The following is a 21,828-nucleotide window of genomic DNA, read 5'->3' as shown; positions in this document are numbered from 1 at the left end:
GATGCCACTCCAGTGTATCCCCCTTTGCCCAGCTTGTATTTGCAAACAAACCTCCAAAATGGGGACAGTGAAGGGGATATGCTTCTGGAGCTTGAAATTATTTGCAGGGGAGAAATCTTGGTGTGAACAGCTGCTGAGTGCAGAAAGGCTTGTGCTGAGGGTCTTGTGTCTTTTAAGATGTTCCAGAAGCTGTGGATGCAGGAGGGCCCTGGGGAAGCTCATCCTATCCTGGTGCACAAAGAGAATAGCCAGACTCACTTGAGAAAGCATCTCAGACAGTGCCTGATGTGTACACATGTGGGAGGGGGCGGGGGGATCCCACCATACTTCTCTGGGGAGCACACCCCAAACAGACCTATGAAGTTCCCCTTTTCCAGGTGCTTACATCTGCTCCTTCCCCCCTAGATCCTGCAGAAGCCAACCCACGAGCTGAAGCAGCAGCTGGCAGGCTACTCCAAGCGTGTGGCCAGCTCTGTCACTGAGCTCATCCAGGCAGCTGAGGCCATGAAAGGTAAGGAAAGATCCTGCTCAGAGGGGCATGACCAAGGGCTGGGATTAGGGTGGAGGGCTCGGCAGCTGCTGGAGGAGGCAGGGAAACAGAAACTCAGAAATGAGACTGCATGGAGGTGTAACCTGCCTGGCTTCCCGGTGTTCCTAGGGACAGAGTGGGTTGACCCAGAAGACCCCACTGTCATCGCTGAGAATGAGCTGCTGGGGGCAGCAGCTGCTATTGAGGCTGCAGCCAAGAAGCTGGAGCAGCTGAAACCAAGAGCCAAACCCAAGGTAGCAGTGCTGAGCCTTGTCTGACCTTCGTGCTCAGCTTGGGGTGGGCTGGGGCTCTTCTGCCTGTGCTTTAGCCACATTTCAAGGCCCATCTGACAGCTGATCCCTCTTCCTGTACTCCTGCTACCTCCCACATCCCCAGCTGGACTTTCTTTGGTAACCCATGCCCCGCTGAACCCCATAGCCCTTAATCCAGCTTTATATGTTTGCCTTCAGGCCCCTGCAACCATCCTCCTGTTCTGCTCCATCTGTCCCAGCACTCCTGCTTGGGACTCACACTCTGCTTTTGCCCACAGCAAGCAGATGAGAGCCTGAACTTTGAGGAGCAGATCCTGGAAGCTGCCAAATCCATTGCTGCAGCCACGAGTGCCTTGGTGAAGGCAGCCTCAGCAGCCCAGCGGGAATTAGTGGCCCAAGGAAAAGTAAGGCTGTAAGAGGGGAAGAAGAAAATGTAGAGAAGGGTTCTCCCTTCTTCTGGGGCTGCTTGCAACCCTCATGCCTGTGACAAGAGGTGTGCAGAGTGGTGACCCTTACTCCTCCCCTCCTTCTTCATAGGTGGGTGCCATCCCAGCTAACGCAGTGGATGATGGACAGTGGTCCCAGGGTCTCATTTCAGCCGTGAGTATCAAGGTCATGCTGAGGGGTTGAGGGGGAAACTTTCCTCTTGACTCCTGCTGCAAACATGAGGATGCTCTGCCCTTTTGCTTGTCCTCAATGGAAGAAGTAACCATGCTTCTTCCTCCCTCTCCCACATGCTGTGGAAGCTGGTTCTTTCCATCCCATGCCCCACAACCTCCCTGGAACTGATCAGGGCTCCTGTACCTCCCCTGACAGCCTCTCTTGCCACAGGCACGCATGGTGGCTGCTGCCACCAACAACCTGTGTGAAGCCGCCAACGCTGCAGTTCAGGGCCATGCCAGTGAGGAGAAGCTCATCTCTTCCGCCAAGCAGGTGGCTGCTTCCACAGCCCAGCTCCTGGTGGCCTGCAAGGTGAAGGCTGACCATGACTCAGAGGCCATGAAGCGGCTCCAGGTGAGTCCTAGGCTGCCTCTTCAGCTCCTGTTGTTTGAAGGGTGGCTGGGAGTGGCATGAGGGCACGTGGATGCTTTCCATGGCTCATGCTCCCTGCCTGTATGCCATCAGTGGGAAGTTCATTGGAACACAGGCTCCAGGTTGCTTGGATTTCACTGCTAGCTGTGTGCCAGGCATGTAAGTGCTGCCGGGCTGCTCAGCCTGGCAGCATTCAGGAACAACGACCTGGCACAGGAATATCTGAAATGGGTGCACTTCCTCACCGGCATTCAAGAGGTTAATGCGTGGGGGGCATGTTCTGTAGCACCGTTAATCCTCAGAAACCACGGCACAAAGGGGCTAATGCCCATGTGTTGGGGGGTTAACATGGGGTCTCAGCACTGGGGCTAAGGGCTGGGGAGAGGCAGCAGGGCTGCCTCCCAGTCCCTGCTCCACTGTTCAGAGAGGAGCCAGAGCCTGGCTGGGAGCAGAAGCGCCTGAAATGGTCATGAGTGGGTGACAAGGCAGCAAGCCATGTAAAGGAATCCCTGCCTGCAGCTCCCAGCACTCCTGGCTGCCAGTCCTGTCTGCTGCCCAGCCTGGAGCAGGAGTTCCTTCACACCCCTGGACAGCAATCATACCCTGGGGCTGTGACTCACATTGATGCTCTCCTCCTCCCTGCTGCAGGCTGCTGGAAATGCTGTGAAGAGGGCATCAGACAATCTGGTGAAGGCAGCACAGAAGGCAGCTGCCTTCCAGGACCATGATGAAACAGTGGTGGTGAAGGAGAAGATGGTCGGAGGAATTGCACAGGTGAGGAATGAGGCTGCTCAGGGCAGGAGCAGCTCTAGGTGCCACCACAACCTGTGTGTGCCAGTCTCAGAAGCATGTCTTACCACTCACCAGCACAGGTCATGTCTTGAGAGAGCCTCACAAAAATGCTGTGAGTTCACCCATCCCATTTTATCATTGCAACAGGCCCCTGGCTGGGTGATAATTGGCATAGACTCCAGGTATTACAGAAGGCTGATCAATGTATCTTTATTAAGAAACCCATACTTTTATACCTTAGTTCACTACTGGTGTACTTGATTGGTCCTTTAGTCCAAACACCATCACCAGTGGCAATTAAGAAACCACCCTTTCGTAAACAAATCTCCATAACAAATGCCACATGTTCACAACAACAGGTGCAGCAAGTTAAGAATTGTTTCTCATTCTTTTCTCTGATCTTCGCGCAGACTTTTCCCAGAACAATGCCTGGAAAAGTTGTGTTTTGCTCTGTGGCCAGAGAGCTGCTGCCACACCAATGAGCACCATTTAAACAATGAGGCCTCACCTTATCCCGCTACAACTAGCAGGGGGTGATGGTGCGTGTAAAGCCCCGGCTTCTCCTTTGTGCAGAGCCCACAGTATCCTTTGTGATAAAAAGAAAGAAAAAGCAGAGCACTGGGTAGAGGGTGAGATCTACCTAGTGTGGGGTGTCACAGTCCCAGTGCTGGCTCCCTGCAGCTGAGACCCTCTACACAGCACATAGGGCAGAGCCCAGAAGCTGTGCTGTTCTGCTTTATGTCCAGAGTACCATGCTCCCACCCCAGGGACAAACAGTCCTCATGCCCAGTGAGGCAGTGGCTGTGATGGGAGGGAAGCAGCAGCCAGAGAAAGCGGCTCTGGGGTTGACACTGCTGTGGCAGAAGCTCTGGCCGTTCCTGTCAGAGGCAGTTGTGACCTCGGGGCTCTCTCCTGGCAGATTATCGCCGCGCAGGAGGAGATGCTGCGCAAGGAGCGGGAGCTGGAGGAGGCGCGGAAGAAGCTGGCAATGATCCGGCAGCAGCAGTACAAGTTCCTGCCCTCGGAGCTGCGGGACGAGGAGCAGAACTGAGCCGCACACCCTCCGCTCACCGCACAGACTGCTGCCTGCCCGCCTGCCCACCTGCTATTCCTATTTAAGACGACCCACCACAAGCAAAGGGCTGTCTGGGCTAGACCAGAGCTCTGCCCGCACCCAGAGCAAACGGACTAACTCAGCTGCCCCTCCAAGGCGGTGCCGCACCAGCAACTCCGCTTCGCTGCCCAGCCCACCTTCCCATGCACACCCAAGGCACAATCAGAGCGCTCGGAGGGACTCGGTTGGGGTGGGAGCCGGGGCTGCACTGGCTCAGGGCTCAACCGCCAGCCCCGGGGTGCGGGCCCACAGAGCTCTCCACTGCAAGGGGATATTTACTTGTGCCTTTTTCCTTCCCTCTCATGCCCCTTTGTTTCTCTCCTCCACGTGGGATGGGGACAGGCGAGTGGCTTGCCCTCTCCTGTGCAATATCGTGTAGGGAGCAGCCACCCCTCGCTGAGCTCTCGTGTGGAGCTGCCTTTCATCTCCACTGCCTTATTGCTGGCTGAATCTTTCTCTGCAGCTACCCTGGAAGGCCCTGAGTCCACCCCATGAGTATGAGTATCTTCTTCAGCCCAGTCCCCTCTGCGGAGCAGCAGGGCTGGAAGCCACAGTGCCTCCGCTCAGGATGGGGGATGATGTGATGAGTTCACCCCCAGAGCTGTTTTTTGCCTTCCTTCAGGGCTTCCCCCCGACTGTGGCCCCAGCCAGCTGTCCCTTCCTCCTTCTTCCCAAGTGCCTGCATTGTTTTCCAAGATCTGCAGTATTTTTGTAACTTTTCCTTTTCTTTAGTATTGAGCCTGCAGCTTCCAAAGTTCATTTATTTCCCTGCCTGCTCATGCCCTGCCCACTAATACCCAGCTCTCGCCAGGGTCCCGTAGCCCAGCATCCCACCCCTCCTTGGCTCCGGGACCGCCATCCCTTCCCCTTTGCACTTGCTGAGGCTTCTCTCACCATTTTGATAGTTTAAGCATCCCATATTAAAGATTGAAGGAAACCAGCTCCCCCCCAAGCCTCCGGGGTGGGGTGGGGGATGCCAGTGTCTCCTCAGAAAGATGCATTCATCAATAAAATCTGGTTTTCCTGCTTTCTTGCCAACTGGGTATCAATGGGCCTCCCATGGAGAAGGGGAGGGCAGGGGGGCCTGGGCGCCTTCCCTCCCAGCAGAGGGAGGGGGAAGTGTGCCATGGGTGCTTATACAGCATGGAAAATATTTGAGGCACGTCCAGCCCCAGGCACCCGGCAAGCCGGACCCCTGCTGCCAGCCATGTGCTGGCCTCGCAGGTGCTGCTGGGGGGCCACCAGTGCAGGAGGGGATCTTGGGGATTTTGTTTCTTGGGGATTTGGGCTTCAGGGAAGGCATGGGGGGTATTTGTGTGTGGAGCTCAGCTCCTCACCCCATTCCTCCTACCAGCCAAATATATGCCTGGGTAGGGTGCAATAGAGGTACAGATGTGGGACTTCCCACTCCATAGTCACTGGTGGGCCATCAGTGGGGAAGCAACAGTCTGTTGTGGCGTGGGTCTGGGAATGTGGCCGGAGCCTTCCCGGCTGCCAGTGTTGATCTCATGCCCCGAAATAGCCCCCCAGAGCCAACCTGTGCGGGCAGCAGCTGCCCCAGCGCGTCCCCACCTGTTCCCACCCTGTCACTCAACAGGGATTTGGGGGGCCTAAGCAGTGGCAGGGCAGACGGAGGTGATGTGGGATGCAACAGGGACATTTCAGGGTGCAGCAGGGGCATGGGCAGGTTGGCACATGTCTTTTGCCTCTGGGGCTGGTCCTGGTGGTGTGAGCTACAAACATCAGTGGCAAGGGCAGCATCCTGCAGTATCCTGGACAGCAAACCCTGTCCCCTTGTGGTCATGTCCCTGGGGGTGTGGAGGGGCTGTTTCTCCTAAGACACTTAACCCTGGCCAGGCTCCAGGATGGATTTGTGGCTCTCACAGGCATCCCAGTCCTCCCAGCTGTCCCCTGACAATCTGCGCTGGCCTGACCCAGGCTCTCACCCAGGTACTAGCTTGGACATGGGGCCCTTTGGAGTGTCCTGCAAGGACAGTGTGCAGGCACAGCATGGCAGCAGCTCTGGCCTCATCCTGCTATCCTGGGGACAAGGGAGCTGCAGCACCCTCTGCACAGGGCTGTAAGCATCCACTGTTGTGTCCTCCAGCTTGGGCACAAACAAAAGGTGGTGGCGTAAATACCAGGGGAGGGACATAGGGGTGTGATTAACCACCGACCCTCAATCTCACACACTGATCAAAGCATTATTTTGGCAGGCAGGTTCAGGAAAGCACACACAGAGGTTTGGAGCTGGAATGACACAGTCATAAGGTGCCAGGCCTCTGCAGGGATCCAAATTCAGCTAAATTGGAGGTTAGTGGGCAAACCATGTCCCAGCTTCTTGGGAAGCCCAGGGATGGAGCGATTGGAAAGGTCCCATTAATTGTCAGGACAAGCCTTTCCTTGGGAGTAAGGTCTGACCCTAGCGTGAAATATGGAGGGGATTGCCATCCTTGGAGACCTTAGTGCAGAACAAGCCTGGGCATGGGGCAGCAAAGGGAGTGATGTGCACCCACACCTCTCTGCACTTCCTTCTCCCACAGGTTACCATAGAAGTTGGGCTTAAGGGCAGAGTCATGGACCTTGGCTCCCAGATGATCCCAGCAGTATCCATCAGGCATGGCTATGATGCCTGGAGCAAAGGGGGCAGAGAGGGAGAACAACATCCTTTGGGGGCACCTCTGTTGATGGCTGGCCTGGCTTCAGGGCAATTTGCTTGCTGCTTGCACCTTGCCCATCATTATATTTGCCCCATGCACTGAGCACGTGAAGTTGCTCAAGCCCATGAAGTTGCTCCAGGCTGAAACATCTCGCAGAAAAACAATTATTCTCTCCCAGGAACGATGGGAGATGAATCTTCCCCCTCCCCTCAGAAGCCACACACTGGCAGTTACAGACTCCTAGTCCAAATATGTGCCTAATTTATCAGTACTAATAGCTTCTCTCTGGAGTCCAGCAGAGGCTCTTCTGCTTTCCCCATGGAGCCAGCAGCCTGCTGGGCTTGACTGCTCCCACCCCTCCTATGCCCTCCACCATCTGGGCCTGAGGGCTCCTAAAAGGCACTTTCACCAGCTGTCACAAACTTTTTGTTCCTCTCTTCTTGGAGCACTGGTGCAGAGAAGTTGTGTCAAGCAAGGGCTGGCTGCAGCCCAGGGGCAATGGGCTGGGGGAGCCTGTGCTCCCCTCCTGTCCCAATCCCATCCCAGCCTTCCACACATGCCACACAGCTCCCATGGCCCCTCCACCAACTCCTTCCAGCCCCCCCAACCTACAGCCCACCCTGCAGCTGGGAATGTGCCAGAAGCATTTATGATCGTTATTAAAGTACAGGTTATTTTTGGAGGAGCTGGGATTTGAAGGGTTTGCATTTTTTTGCCTGTGGAATACAGTTTATTTAGAGAAGAAAGATGAAGAGGGACAGTGAGCTGCCTGTATGCCCTGTGTCACTTTAAAATGCCATTCTATGGGCTATGCATGTGACAGGTGTCCTTGTGGGTGCCAGGGACAGTGGCACCAAGGTGCAAGACAGAAGGAAGGTGGGTGCCCAGAACTCTGCACAGAGCTCTGGCCCTCCTGCCCCACCAGCAGCTGGATGGGAAAGTCAGGGGCTCACTTCTGTCCTGGGGGATTTTCCCCATGTGGGCAATGCTAGCCAAATGTGTCCCATAGTGCAATCACAGCCTGAGTGTGTCCCTACACTTCCGTGCCAGTCCATTGGTGTTCCCAAGTGCCATGCCAGCTCTTGAGGTGTCCCCATGCTAGTGCCAGCAAGCAGGGTCCCTCAGGCCCCAGGGTACTGTGACAAGGTATGTGGCGTACCTAGGGCACTAGCATGAGGACAGTTTTAACTGGGGCCAGTGCCACCAGGGTACCCGTACTCAGTGCCCCAGGATGTCCCCTGCCCGGTGCCATTGGGGTACCCCTAGCACAGTGCTACGGAGTGTCCCTAGTCCAGTATCACAGGGGTACCACCACAGCGTTGCCCGGGGGTGTCAATCACCCAGCGCCACCAGGCTACCCGTAGCACAGTATCCCGGGGGCATCTCTTGCCCAGTACCATCGGATTGTCCCTAGAGCGTGACCCGGGGTGTCCCTCGCCCTGTTCCCCGGTGGGTGCCGGGCGCCAGGGCTGTGGCGATGGCCGCTGGGGGGGCCGCCCCCCCTTCCCGCTCGGTGCGAGGGCCGGTGGCGAGCCAGTCCCTAAAAGGTGCTGGCGGGCGGCGGGGGAGGTACCGGGGCAGCCCCCGCCCGGCACGGCCCCTCCCCAGCTTTTAGGCAGCTCGGCGGGGCGGGGAACGCAGTGCCGGTGCTCCCTCCGCTGCCGGTGCTCCCGTCGCTGTCGGTGCTCCCCGTCCCTCTGCCGCCCCGCGCCTCGCCGCCAATATCCCGCCACCATGGAGGCCATCAAGAAGAAGATGCAGATGCTGAAATTGGACAAGGAGAATGCCATCGACCGCGCCGAGCAAGCAGAGGCTGATAAGAAGCAGGCGGAGGATCGCTGCAAGCAGGTGGGTGTCCCACGGGCTTCCCCGGCATTACCTGGGTACCCTCCACTCTAGTGGTGTCCAGCCCCAGGACCCTGTTCTTCTGGAAGTCCAGCCTGGGGACCTTCCACCCTACGGTTGTCCAGTCCTGGAAACCCCATCCTGCTGAGTGCCCAGCCCTGGAGATTCCTTCCCACTGATTGTCCAGCCTGGGGACACTGCACTCTCTAGGATCACGCAATCCCCATACTGATCTCCCCACACTGATCTCCCCACACTGGTTCTCCAGCCTGGAGTCCCCTGTCCTAAGCATGTCCTGGCCCAAGGACCTTGCCCCACTGGATGTCCTGCTTGTGGATGCCAGCTCTAGGGATTGACAGCCCTTAAGACCTTCCCTCTCTGCGACCATGTCCCCAGGGACATCACCCCATGTGGATCCAGGAACCAACACTTCAGTCTCTTTCCCCTGACCCCTTAGACTGGTCCCCCCAAACATGTTTTATCTCAGTGGGACACCCCAGTTCCACCTCCCTATCCCCGTGCCAGGGAGAACCCTGGGGACTGCGTACTCCCAGCACAACCACAGAGATGGGAACACAGATTGGTGTCCCCCAGAGCTGTATCCCCAAGTCAGGAGCTCTCTAGTCCCCTATACAGGGAAAGAGACCACCAGCCCCTTACCTCCACCAGGTTCAGGGATGATGAGGGTCCAGGAAGCTGCTGTACACCAAGAGCCCCCCAAGGACCCGTAGACCCAAAGCTGTCAGAGGGACATGTCCATGTCCATCTTTTCCTGCTGTGCCCCACACAGGCTGGGTGTCCCCAGGAGGAGGATGGGAGGACAGATCCCCTTCCAGACTTGCAGACACTGCCATCTCTCCTGACCCTCACCCTTTGTCCTTTCCCCAGCTGGAGGAGGAACAGCAGGGCCTGCAGAAGAAGCTGAAGGGCACCGAGGATGAGGTGGAGAAGTACTCTGAGTCTGTCAAGGAGGCGCAGGAGAAGCTGGAGCAGGCGGAGAAGAAAGCTACAGATGTAAGTAGGCATGCCAGCAGCTCCTTCCCTACACAGGCTCTGGACCTCGGTGGGGGGGGCTAAAGGAAGAGGGGGCCCTTATATGGAAAGTGTCCGAGGGGAAGACTGTCAGGATCCCATTCCTTCAATGTTGACACTGAACCAGGCTGATGGGTCCTGTGTGGGGTGCGGGGCCCAGGCCAGGTGTGGTGAGCAGTGCTGGTTGCTGGTCCTGTCTTGGACTTTATGGGTAGCTTACAGGCTGGCTCCCCAAAGCTAACGGGGACAAGTGTCCCGAGCCGTGTCACAAATCCTGAGGCACACGCCTCCTCAATGCTCGTAGGAAAAACTGTGGTGCTTGCTAAACTGTGGCAATTCAGAGAAATGGAAAAATCTCTTGCTGTGGTTAGCTGCTGAATGCCGGCTGCAAGGAAGAATGCAAGGGGATTTGGGTGGATTTAGGGTCCAGTGTGCTACTTCGTACCCTGAGAAGGGCAAGGCCAGGAAGAGTTTTATTTAGTGCCATGACTGATGTGTCTCCTGGGAAATAGATCCCTCTGGGGAGATGTTAGGAAGGTGTTGAAATTGGCTTGTGCCTGGCCAGGATGAAGGATGGAACAGCTGTGTGCAGCCATGGGGCCACTTGGGAATGGGTATAACGACCTGTGGTGCCACACAGGGTATTTGACACCCTATAAATAAATACCCCTTTTGATAGCCAGCCCCTCTTTGATGAAAATCAACCCTGGAAACTGGAGGAGAAGCTAAAGGAGAGCCATCTGGAGCACAGCCAGCAGGCCATGGCCAGGCTTTTCAGGATTGAGAACAAAAAATTCAATCCCAGCGGGTTTATGGAGCTAAATGGGGGAGATGCGTCAAATCTCTGAGGCCGCCGCCAAGGACAGGGGTGAGCAGACAAGGACGAGCAATGGCAGCACCAGTCCTGTGGCAGCCCAGAGCCCCTAGGCAGCAGCCAGGAGTCTCCTCAGACCTCTTTGCTGATCCTACAGATGACTCTCCTTTAAAACACTGAGAATCTTCTGGAAGGGCACATTCAACCTAGCATGGGGCAGGCATGTCAAGCTGCGCAAGGTGGCGGCTGTTGATTTAATTGGTTCTGTGCTGGTATGGGACAGGGCAAACTCAGGCTGAGAGTGGATGTGACGTTCCCAGTGCAGGGCTCAGAGGAAGGGGCAAACAGTGGTGCTGGGCAGATGTCATCTGTGGGGTGTAGAGTGGTTTGCTGCTGGCAGTGGGCTGTGCGATGCCATCCTGGGCAAGGGAGGGTGTTTCCCTGCTCTTGGTCCACAGCAGTTAGGCAAATCTGTGGGCTTCAGCATGGAGAGTCCCATACCATACAGTGGATGGGAGCCACTGGGGAAGGGCCAGGGCAGGAGCCATGGTGAAGAAGCAGTGTCAGGCTTGAGGCTGGCTGCATCACAGCCAGGGCTCCATCACCAGCACAGCCCTCCCAGGTCCATGCCAAAGCCTGGACAGGCTGCACCATGTGTGGGGCTCTGGGAATCACCCCTCTGCGCCAGGGACCTGTGGCTGTGTGCTGACAGCTTGAAGTGCCAGGGCTGGTGTCACCTCCTCCCTGGTGTGAGGTGCAGCACAGCTTCTGCTTCCAGCAGAAGAAGCGTTGGGTGGATCCCCAGCGCATGCTCACTTAGGCATCCCCATGTCCTCCCTGGCTGCCAGGACAGTAGGTGCCTGTGAGCACAGAGTGTCCCAGTTCCTCAGACGGCTCTGGCTCATACCAGCGATCCAGGCAGCCTCCTGCTTTTGGCAGAAATGTCAATGCCTTAAAAGAATAAACAGCCACCTCAGTATGGGCCTGCCCTGGTGCTGGCACTGGATGTGGGGGCATGAAAGCCATGGGGACTGCACTAAAGAGTGCAAATACTTTGCCCCAAGCACTTGGAGAGGTGTCAGATAGTGCACAGAGCAGGGAATGCCTGACTCTTGATCAGTAACTCCACAGAGCTTCCCAGCAGCTCTGGGAGCCCACTGTGGTCCAGAACCTCTTGTCACCAGGAGGGACAGCCCATGGTGCCCAGGTCAGGATGGGCAAGGGCTGCTGGAAACGGTACAGCTGGGACAGCAGATTTAGACCAGAACAGCCCTCTCCATTGCCCCGCATGGCCAGCATTGGCCTGTCTCCAGCCACCCCGGAGGGGCCTTAGGGAAACTCTGCTGTTCCCAAGCCACGATCCCAAAAGCTTCACCCGTGTTCCCGCCCCAGCTGCTTTCCCCAGCCGAGACTTTGCTCTTATTTGGCTATTCCCTGAGCTGGTGGGAGGGAACTGGACTCTGCTGGGAAGTGACTGCATCTCGGGGTGGGGCCACCGCAGGAGGCACCTAGCCTGGCTACTAGGGGATGAGGGTGGCTGTCCCCTAACCTGTCCCCCTTCTGCCTGCAGCTGGCTTGTCCCTGCCCCACTGCTGCCAGGAACCCTTTTTTTCTGCTCTGGGCTCCCATGTCCTAGCTTGTGCATTACTGACATCCAGGCCTTGGAGCGGGAAGGGGCAGGACCAGCTAGGCCTATAGCCAAGCCCAAGGCTGTGTGCTCCCAGGGGACCCACAGTATCACCTCTTCCGCTGCCTCTTGGCAAGGGGACACGGATCTGCAGGGTGCAGATAGCAGTGGGGCTGAGTCACCCCCAGGACCCCTGGAGCTGATGCCAGCTGGTGAGGTCAGCCTGGGAACTGGCATTCCTGGAGGCAGGTGTGAAGTGCAGCCAGGGAGCTGTCAGTACATCTTAAGGGAGGATTGAGTGCCAGCAGCTCCAACTTCTGATGGATCAAGACATGTGCCCCAGCCAGGATGGAGAACCAGGAGCTGGAGGTTTGACCTCCCCCATGGGTCACAGTCCCCAAGGCAGGAGGTGCTAGGGTCTCCATGGGGCCTATGAGTCTCTGTGGGGCTGCAGGACAGGTCCTCACATTGGGGAGTAGATAACAAGGGACTGAACATGATGGATGCTGGGCACCTGGCTGCAGCCCACGTATCCCCAGAGGATGCCCAGGAGCAGGCTCTGCTCATGCCTCTTACTGACTTCCCATAACGAAAAATCCACAACCCTCCTTAGCTCTGCAGCAATGGCTGGGGAGGGCAGCACTTGGGGAGCACACATGGGTACATTGCTCCTGTGGCCATGGGGGCTCACACAGGACAGGGTCCAGCACTCACAGACTCCATGGATGCTGGAAAAGAGTCTATTTCCCTGGGGTCCTGTCCATTGCTCTGGGGGATTTCAGTGTGATGGTGCACCCCTGCCTGGAGGGCAGCATGCATCCTGGGCACAGAGAGAAGTGTGTGCCCTGCCTTGGGGCCACTGTGCTGGCCATGTAACCGTCAGGGGACCATGCATCTGCCTGGGACCATGTGTGCTGACCCAGGGTGGGGGGACAGTGTGCCCTGCCCAGAGGCATCTGTGCATCTTGCCTTGGTAGGGATGTGGAAACAGTGATCAAAGCCTGGGGAGGACCACGCACCCTGCCCGCGGGCACCCTCTGTCCTGTTTGGGATGAGGGGCACTGTGCATCCCTCCCGACGTGGGAACTCTCTCCTGCCGTGGGTGAGCACCGCACACCTAGACGGGGGCTGCGGCGGAGCAGGTCAGCAGCAGTAGCAGGAGCAGCAGCAGCAGGAGGAGGAGGAGGAGGAGGAGCAGGAAGGGATGGAGGCAGGGCGGGCGGCGGGAGCGGCCGCTGCCTGAGCGCTTCCTGCCCGAGCCGGGCGGATCCCACAAAGGGCTCGGCGGCTCGGCCTCCCCGCCGGCAGCCCCCGCTATGGCCAGCGCCAGCTCCATCGATGCCGTCAAGAAGAAGATCCAAAGCCTGCAGCAGGTGGCCGACGAGGCGGAGGAGCGCGCCGAGCACCTGCAGCGGGAGGCCGATGCCGAGCGGCAGGCCCGGGAGCGGGTAAGGGCCTCTGGAATGGGAAGAGGGAGGGCGGGGGGCACCCCGGCAGCTCCTCGGGATCCCCCGCCGGCTCCGGTCCCGCTGCCGGCATCGCTTCTGGCGGGCCGGCCCCGGCCCCCCTGAGCCCCGGTTGCCGGGTTGGCTGCCGCCGGGGCGCAGGAGCGCCGGGAGGTTCCCGGGGAGCCGCGGGGAGCTGCCACCCAGCCGGCGAGAGCCTCGGGGCAGGGAGCTCGGGGCAGTCCCTGCCTGCGGGCGGTCTCCGCCAGCCGCCTCCCTCCTCCGTCGGTCTGGCGAGAGAAGATGCTGCGTGCAGCGGGGCTCCCCAGGGCTTCCCGGCTGGCCGGGCGCTGGGAGCGGGCAGTGGCCAGCCCTGCCTTGGGATCGGGTGCCTCCTGGGAACGGATCTCTTCCCTCAGAGGCCGGCGTGCGCAGCTCAGAATCCCACGCCCAGGCTCTTGTCTGGCTTCCAGCGGACTCTGTCGTTCGGGCCGCAGAGCTTTAGCTCCAGCCTGTCCCTTCGTGGGGACAAGCCACCCCTTCACACTGCCTCAGGCCAAAATTTCCATTTTGGCAGCGGGATGGTATGCCCAAGCTGCAGCTTTTTCCTGGTTTGTCTTTGTAGTTGTTGGAGCTTTCTGTTTTCTTCCTTTCTTTCTGTTTCCTATGCCCACTCATTCAACATTCTCACCATATCAGGAGCGGCAGAGCTGGGTGCGGTACCCGGGTTGTTGTCACTCGGGCTGTGTGTGGAGGAAATGGCCCCTTCCTGCAGCCTCAGATCGGGTTCCCTGGTCACTGGGAGCTGCCGGGGGAGCTCATGTTCCCAAGTGTCCATCCGGGCAGCTCTGACCCATTTCGGGGGTGATTCCCCGGGAAAAAAAATCAACCGACGCAGTGAGACTGATGCTGCAGGCAGAGCACTGCCCTGTGGGCACCAGCTCCAGTTCCCCATTGGGCGGTCTGGCAAGGGCACGAGATCTCTGAGTGTCTGTAGAAAGGGTGATTGTGGGGCGGAGGTGGCTGTGGGGCTCGCAGCTGTGGGGCTGGCAGCCATCTCAAAGAGATGCCAGCTGCCTGTCCCCACCCTGCCAACTCCCCACAGGGGATTGCGGGTGCTCAGTGGGGCCATGCAGGGTGACAGCCCCTTGCTGTTCCCATAGTCCCTGTGCTTGACTTGTATTCCCTGAGGCATTCCCAGTGCTGGAGCATGAGGCTGGATGTGTCCAGTCCTGCTGCAGGCTGTGAATAAGCAGGAGCCTCTGTCTCCTGGGTTGGTGCATGAAGCTGCTGCCCATGGTGAGGTCTTATGGCCACCCATCCCTTGATATTTGGGAGTTTGTCTTCCTCGCACCCTCCTAGTGGGAAGCGGGGCTGAGAGCTGCTGAGGCAGCATTTCCTGACTGTGGCAATGGAGCAGGAGGCCTTTTCCAAATGGAAAGAGTGCAAGGCCAGGCGTCAACAGGCTGGCGGAGGGCCAGGGCCACTGCTCCTGGCCAGCCCCAGCTCCCAGCCCTGGCGTGGGGAGCCTGGGAAAGGGAGGGCTGTGGTCCTGCCAGCCTCATCCTGGCCAGGCGCCAGCCTGCCGAGGGCGACTCGCTTCACTGCCCCCGGTACTGTGCTGTACATCAGCTGGGGGGGCTCCGTGCTTGGCTTCAGGCTGTCCTGTTGCACAGGGCCCTGGGGGCTCCTGCCGGAGAAGCTCCTGGCCTACTCCACTGCCTCTATAAACAGGAAATCCACAAGCAGTTCCCATCTCCTTTTTGGGAGCGAAGCCGCACAGGGCATTCCTCCTCCTTTACTCACTGCTCTGCAAACCCCAAATACCATCCCAGTGACGGCACGGTTGCTATGGCCACCCTGGCCCAGGAACGTGCCTCGTCCCCCTCCAGGGCAGGAGCTGGAAGTGTGAGGACATGGTGGGGCTGCACATGGCAAGCTAGCGCTGCAAGCTTGGGAGAAGGCAGCATTAAACAGCTACTAGGCATGGAGATAACCCTATAGAGAGGTGAGGAATGCATGGTCAGGCATGCCATTCCAGTGAATGTGCTTGTTGCACAGTGCCAAGGGGCGTTCTGGATGGTAAACAGGAGTAATCATTGAAAATGCTTTTTTCAATATATGTATTTGACATGGGATGACTGAGGGGTTTCTGTTCCCCCAGGCTGAGGCTGAAGTGGCTTCTCTCAACCGCCGTATCCAGTTGGTAGAGGAGGAGCTGGACCGCGCCCAGGAGCGTCTGGCCACTGCCCTGCAGAAGCTGGAGGAAGCTGAGAAGGCAGCTGATGAGAGCGAGAGGTGGGATGGAAAGGGACAGTGGGAGTGGTATCAGGTCACCATGGTTTGCAGACAGCTCCCTTAGTTTTACAGTGGGGTCCCTCTGAGGTGACCTTATTGGGGTTTCTGTTCCCTTTCCTGCAGACTTCAAAGGGAGAGAGCAAAGCCACAATGCAAAGAAGTCCCCCAGATACAGACACTCTTATCCAGAGCACACATAAAATCCTGAAAAATTTTATCTGATATTTATAAAAGCGCCAGACTGTAACCAAAGTCAGAAGAAGATATGAGCATGTTTTATTCCCTCGAGCAGCTTTAGATGCTCCAGGACAAAATAACAACCCAAGAGGGAACCTCTGTGCTGGTAACCAAGGTCAGATTTGAGCAAAAGACAGCCTCATTCAAAAAGACTTCTACAGCGTGTATGTTGCCCCATCCTCAGGGCTCCCAGACTGGAGCTGTGCAGGCAAGGGCACTCAGGTTGTATGGGAGCACCCAGACATGTCACAGCGTTCCTGGCGGTTATGTGAGCTCTTCCCTCCATTGGCAAAGATCAGTTTGAGCAACAGCATCTGAGTGAGAGGAGAAGAGTCTGCAGGAGCTCCTTCTGTGAGGGTTTGGTAATCCCTTGTTTGTGAGCATCACCCCAAATGAGCAAGGCTTTGCCACAGGATGTTTTCCAGTATTTCCTAACGGGTTCCCACCTGTCAGGCTGTTTTTGTGAAGGTTGTGGCTGGCTCATCCTGGGCTGGACACCTTTTCCCCCCCAAATATGGTTTCAGGACCTGCCTGCTTGAGGGGCACCATAGCCATACTACACTCTGGAACATAACCCTGGGGCCAGCTCCACTGTAATTCTGCACAGGAGCATTTTTGGGGTACTGGTGGTGTGATCCTACTGTGTGCCATCCTCCCCGAGCAATGTCCTGTGTCTCCGAAGCTAGAGGGTGGTGTTTTTAGGGTACAGGATATGCAGATGGGCAGGCAAGATATGCAGATGACACCTTGACCAACAAGCAGTAAAATCTGGCATGGTCTTTCCTCAGAGGCATGAAGGTCATCGAAAACAGGGCCATGAAAGATGAAGAGAAGATGGAACTCCAGGAAATGCAGCTGAAGGAGGCAAAGCACATAGCAGAGGAGGCTGACCGCAAATACGAGGAGGTGTGTACCCCATTCCCCAGTCCTGACACCCTGGCAGCACCCAGAGCTATCTCCTTATAGCCCTGTGCCCCGGGCTGGGGCAAGCACAGGGCTAACATGGGTCACTTGCTGCCATCAACAGGTTGCCCGCAAGCTGGTCGTTCTTGAGGGAGAGCTGGAGCGCTCAGAGGAGAGGGCAGAGGTGGCGGAGAGGTGAGCAGGGCTCCTGGTGGGCCTGGGAGCATGGGTCCCATGCAGGGGTCCTACACAGCCCTTGTCCCAAATCCCTGGCAGACATGGGGATGGGGATGTCTATCCCTGGAAGCAGCAGGGTCTGTCATTGGGGTGGTCTTTGGGATTGCAGGCTGGGTATAGGGGTGTGCCAATTCACTGGCATCATATCCTTGACCCTGTTCTCTGCTGTCCCCTTCCCGGGGTGCCCCTCTTCCACCCCAGCCGAGTGAGACAGTTGGAAGAAGAGCTGCGGACCATGGACCAGTCTCTCAAATCCCTCATTGCCTCAGAGGAAGAGGTACTGGGGCAGGGGTGCGGGGCAATGTGCAGCAGCCCCCTCTCTCTGTCGCTGTCTCTCGAACCATGCGAGCCACCTCTCTCCTTTCTGCACCACTGCATCCAGCACCAGCCTCCCCTCGCCTCCCTCTCCAGCAGGTGCAGGCTGGGCACACTCCTCCATCCCTCCATCCCTGCTTCCCTGGAGGGGCCAGTGAGAGCTTGGCTGGTGGTGATGCACGAGGTATCCGTGCAAGGAAGCACAAGGAACGGATGAACAGATGCGTCCTGGCAGCTCCTGCTCGCAGTAGCTCTGCTCCTGGTCCAAGTGCACTGAGTTTTCTCCTTTCTCAACTTGTTTTCTCTCTTTCTTTCCTGCTTCCCCATGCCTGTTCTTTCTGCTCCTGCTTCTCTCCTGCCCTCTGGCCCCACTCCCCTCCTCCTGCCGGCCCTGCTTGGGATGTAGTAAATGTGGTGACCTAGAGGAGGAGCTGAAAATTGTCACCAACAACTTGAAGTCCCTGGAGGCCCAGGCTGACAAGGTAGGACCCAGTGAGGCTACTAGGGTTGGGAAGAATGTGTGGGGTCTGGGAATGCTGCAGTCTTCTGCTGGGATGAAGGTCAGCTGGAGGCATGCTTTGGAACTCACAGGTGCTTGTCTCTGTCTCTGCAGTATTCCACCAAGGAGGATAAGTATGAGGAGGAAATCAAGCTTCTAGGGGAAAAGCTGAAGGAGGTAAGAGTTGTAGGGCTGCCACTGAATCAGTGCTTGCCATCCTGAATGGGTTTTGACCCCATTATGCTTATGTTCTCTCATGGTTTCCTAAATTGCAGCCCAGCATCATAGCAGGTACCTGGGTCTGGGATGACTTTATGACTTCCATTAGTCTGTTCTGATTTAGGGTGTGAGACTTTCATGGAACCTTTGTCACTTCTTGACCCTTGCCTTTCCCATGGGAGGGGTTCTGGAGAAGGGTACCAGAGATGCAAATGGGGCAAATTTGTAGTGCAGTGCAGCCTGCATCACCCATTGTGTCCTGCAGCTCACCCTTTCCTTGCTGTACTTCCCACAGGCTGAGACCCGGGCGGAGTTTGCCGAGAGGTCTGTGGCGAAGCTGGAGAAAACCATTGATGACCTAGAAGGTAAAATGTCCCCACCAGCCTGGTGTCCTTCTTTCCTGGGGTGGCACTGGACACACCATGCCCCTGCTGGGGCTGGACAGTGCATGGCCAGAGGGAGGGGTGGTCAGGAGTTCTGGGAGTGGAGAGGCTGGATGCTGCAGCATCTGGTGTGGGAGCACAGAGCTCCTGGGGTCTGGGCCCTGCCCTTGGGTAGGCAATAGAGTCCACATCCATGCTGCCTGTGCCTGCACACCCCTGCTGCTGTCAGCCCACTGCTCACAGCCACTCTCTCTCTCTACCTTGTGTCCTCCACACTATTCCACCATCTGCTCCCTGCCTGCCCTCACCTGCAGATGAAGTGTATGCACAGAAGATGAAGTACAAAGCCATCAGTGAGGAGCTGGACAATGCACTTAATGACATCACCTCCCTCTGAGCCCCACGCTGGGCACCAGCACTGCACCTGCTCCCTGCCTGTCTCTCCCCAGCTCAGCTGTTTGCCTGCCTGGCCATCCCACCTCTCTCCCTACCCTCTCTGTCCTTCTGTGTCCTACCTAGCCTGTGCCTGTCCATCAGCTCCTTTGGGACAGGAGCTGACCCAGGGTGTTCCCGCTGTACCCCTATTTGGGGAGACAAGATGTAGGTGCTTAGAGCTGTTTGCTCAGGGCAGGAGAGCAGCCCCACAAACTGACTGGACAGTGTAGTTGTAGGCCCATGCCACAGCATTGCCCTGGGGATCAGGACTGTGCCCAGATGCCCTTTGTTCCAGCAGCTCCCTCCTTGGCTCCCCAGCAGCAGAAGCACTGGGGACCCTGCAGCTCCGGGGCTGGGGGGCCATTTCCCCCCGCCATATACTTCCAGCAAAGTCCCCCGGTGCTGCTTGCTGGCCCCAGCATGGGGATGACCTGCACTGGGGAAGCGGCACCTCCACTGCCAAAGCTCAGGCCTGGGGGATAGAGGGTTGGATCCAACTGTGCAGACACCTTGTTCCCCAGCAGGCAGGTGACCCTCACTCCTCCCTCACCCTTCTGTCCTTTGCACATTGCTCTTCAGTTTGTATCTCGCGACTTTTCTTTTGTGTTCTGTCCCTCTGGGTTAATGAGTTGATATCAATAAAAGTTTAACATTGGTTTCTCCTTTGTTTTCTTCATGCCACTCTATCCCTCATCTCCTGCCTGTCTCATGTGGGTACTGTCAGCAGTGTGGTAGGAGGTGGTTGCAGGCAACTCACAGCCACAGGGCCCCCAGGCTGACTATGGCTGAGACCCAAGAGGCTCCCACACTGCCAGGCTGAGCTGGATGGGGCCATCGTGCTGACCCCAGCCACCCCCTGACTGTCGTATGCAGCTTTCCCCATCTCATGCCATCTTCTCCATGAGTCTTTTGGCGTGAAATGTCAGGGTTAGACCTGGTCCTGTCCATTCCCTGTCTCTACTCTCAGACATTCCCTACAAGCAGCAATCTCATCCCTGTCATAGCTCCTGCATCACCTTCCCTTGGTGAAGAGGCTGGTGCTACCCTTCAGTAGTGATCTCTTGTGATCCCTAAATTGGTCCTGATCCACCTCCTCCTTCTTCACCCTACCGTGTCCCAGAACCCAGTTTCCAAACTGATGGACCTACAGCCTTGTCCCTGCACCAAGACTGGCTGCCTCCTGCCAGTCCAGCTGTATTCCACCACTGGCTGTGTGACTTGTGGTGTTCCCAGCGAAGGCTTTCAGAAATGCTGTCTATTTTCACTAACTCACTTTTTTCTCTCTCTTTCCTGTGCTGCGTTGATGTCTCCATTTTCTCTAGAGCGCTCTCAGCAGGAGGCCGAGAAAAACCGTGTTCTCACTAACGAGCTGCGGGTCATCCTTACTGAACTTAACAACTGAGCTGCCCAGAGCTCCTGGCCCCAGCCCAGCTTCCCTTCCCCATTTTGGCCAGGCTGGCTCCAGGATGGGAGCCCCTCCCCACTGGGGTGAGGCAGGGTGTGGAGCCTTGCCTTATCCTCTATAGGGGTAGCTACCCTGATTGGGCAGGACAGGGCACCCCTCTGGAGTTGATCAGTTTTTGTGGGAGAGATATTAGGGGTTTTGGGATGTCCTGGGATGCCCATGTAGTGATGGCTGTCCTCTGGCATCATCCTGGCTCTGCTGGGGAGGGATACGGTGGTTTGTATTGCTGCCTTCCTCCCCTTGTTCTGGGAGTCACTGGGCAGCCTTTTCCTCCTCAGTCTGGTCACCCCAAATTGTGCAGGATGGATCCCCTTAGGAAGAGGTCCTTGGAGGGTGCTGGGAAGGCTGGGAAAAGAGCTGAGGATCCAGCAGCACCAGCTGCCCCAAACTTGGGACAGGGAAGAGGCTAGCAGGGCACACTGGGAGATGGGGCTGAGTGGACAGCAGTCTTGTTCCATCCCCATCTCTGGGGGAAACAGGATGCTATTTGGAAGTGAACACCAGAGGGAGGCTGCCTTGGCAGAGCTTATCCTTGTAGCCTTGTTAGCTCTGCTCCTTATCTCTCTGTTGTCCTCTGCCTACTCTCCTAGGCTGTTAATGGGCTGCTTTCTCACTTCTTTTCTTCACGGAGCACTGCTGGGTCATGCAGCAGGCATTGGTTCTCTGCTTCTGCTGGCCAAGGGTTTGTGCACATGCCCGCAGCTGGCCAGTGGTGATGTCCCAGTGTCTGGCCAAATAATGGTACTCACCAGCAGCACCTGTGCTGCTGAGTGCCCAGCCATGGGCAACAGGGCAACCTGGGAAGATGGAAATGCTGAAGAGTGGTAACTGCCTGTGACCAGCCTGACTGGCCTGGCTGCCCTGGCAGATCCCAGAGTGGCTGGACTCATCCCTGCCAGAAATGGGGCTACCTTTGTGGACTATGCTCCGCAGGGGATGCCCCATTTGACTGGGGGCCGTTGCTGTACTGAAATGTCCATCTGTGTGTGTGTGTGTGCTTGGTGTGGTGTGTGTGGGTCCCGCTGCACCTGGGAACATTTGGGTTGTGTCTGTGTGCGTGGCTGGGTGTCCCTTGTATTCACAGAGAGCCTGGCCAGTGCCAAAGAGGAGAACGTGGGGATACACCAGGTCCTGGACCAGACCTTACTGGAGCTGAACAACCTCTGAGCTGCCCTCGCAAGCCCCTATCCCTTTTCCCTACTGAACACATGCACCCCACTGGCATGCTCAGGATGCAGTCATTAGCTGAACTGCATCTTGGCCAAATCCACACCTCCGTTGAGAAGGGAAGCTCAGCAGCCTTGCACTGTTGCTCAAGGGGATCTTGTTTGTGCACAGCCTAACTGGCTCTTTATGTCTGTCTTTATGTCCAAATATTAAAGCAGTTTGACAAGATGAATGGCTGTGTTTGGTCCTTTGGGTGGGTACAGGCAGTGGGAGAGGAGGTGTGGGTCTCCCTCCCCAGTTCATGCATGGAGGGTCAGGAGGACCTCTGTGGCTGTGGTGGGCTCGGAATGATAACCACGTGGTTTGGACTGTGTTCCCTCATCTTCATCACTTCCTTGAAAAAACAGAGGAAACCTCCAGGTCTCAAGCTCAAACTCACCAACCTCTTCAAGTACACAGTGATAAACCAGGTCACTGGTGGGTTCCCTTCCACAGTCTGCATGCTACT

At 57.1% G+C, this 21,828-nt stretch overlaps 2 protein-coding genes across 15 annotated transcripts in view; both read left to right on the top strand.

Annotated features, from left to right (window-relative positions):
- Nucleotides 1–4,766, top strand: part of TLN1 (talin 1) — a 35,780-nt gene extending 31,014 nt beyond the window's left edge. For all 3 annotated transcript variants that reach the window (XM_054004505.1, XM_054004504.1, XM_054004506.1), the window contains 7 exons: nucleotides 406–511; nucleotides 659–783; nucleotides 1,080–1,205; nucleotides 1,339–1,401; nucleotides 1,633–1,815; nucleotides 2,482–2,607; nucleotides 3,545–4,766. In XM_054004505.1, the coding sequence (XP_053860480.1) occupies nucleotides 406–511; nucleotides 659–783; nucleotides 1,080–1,205; nucleotides 1,339–1,401; nucleotides 1,633–1,815; nucleotides 2,482–2,607; nucleotides 3,545–3,676 (861 nt within the window). In that variant the 3' untranslated portion in view covers nucleotides 3,677–4,766. The remainder of the gene's footprint in view (nucleotides 1–405; nucleotides 512–658; nucleotides 784–1,079; nucleotides 1,206–1,338; nucleotides 1,402–1,632; nucleotides 1,816–2,481; nucleotides 2,608–3,544) is intronic.
- Nucleotides 4,767–8,051: 3,285 nt separating this feature from the next.
- On the top strand, nucleotides 8,052–21,548 carry TPM2 (tropomyosin 2). 12 transcript variants are annotated; one of them, XM_054002588.1, is made up of 9 exons: nucleotides 8,052–8,247; nucleotides 9,133–9,258; nucleotides 15,327–15,460; nucleotides 16,486–16,603; nucleotides 16,725–16,795; nucleotides 17,559–17,634; nucleotides 17,766–17,828; nucleotides 18,166–18,235; nucleotides 21,238–21,548. In XM_054002588.1, the coding sequence occupies exons 1-9, from the start codon at nucleotides 8,134–8,136 to the stop codon at nucleotides 21,318–21,320; spliced, it is 855 nt and encodes a 284-aa protein (XP_053858563.1). In that variant the 5' UTR covers nucleotides 8,052–8,133; the 3' UTR covers nucleotides 21,321–21,548. The 12 variants fall into 12 exon arrangements, with proteins under 12 accessions (XP_053858563.1, XP_053858561.1, XP_053858566.1 ...); XM_054002586.1 differs by lacking the exon at nucleotides 17,559–17,634 and adding an exon at nucleotides 17,039–17,114; XM_054002591.1 differs by lacking the exon at nucleotides 21,238–21,548 and adding an exon at nucleotides 20,011–21,230.
- Nucleotides 21,549–21,828: the final 280 nt, after the last annotated feature.

The sequence above is a fragment of the Vidua macroura genome, chromosome Z (genome assembly GCF_024509145.1).
Source record: "Vidua macroura isolate BioBank_ID:100142 chromosome Z, ASM2450914v1, whole genome shotgun sequence".
Classification (NCBI taxonomy): domain Eukaryota; kingdom Metazoa; phylum Chordata; class Aves; order Passeriformes; family Viduidae; genus Vidua; species Vidua macroura.
This window is presented reverse-complemented; position numbering and strand designations above follow the sequence as displayed.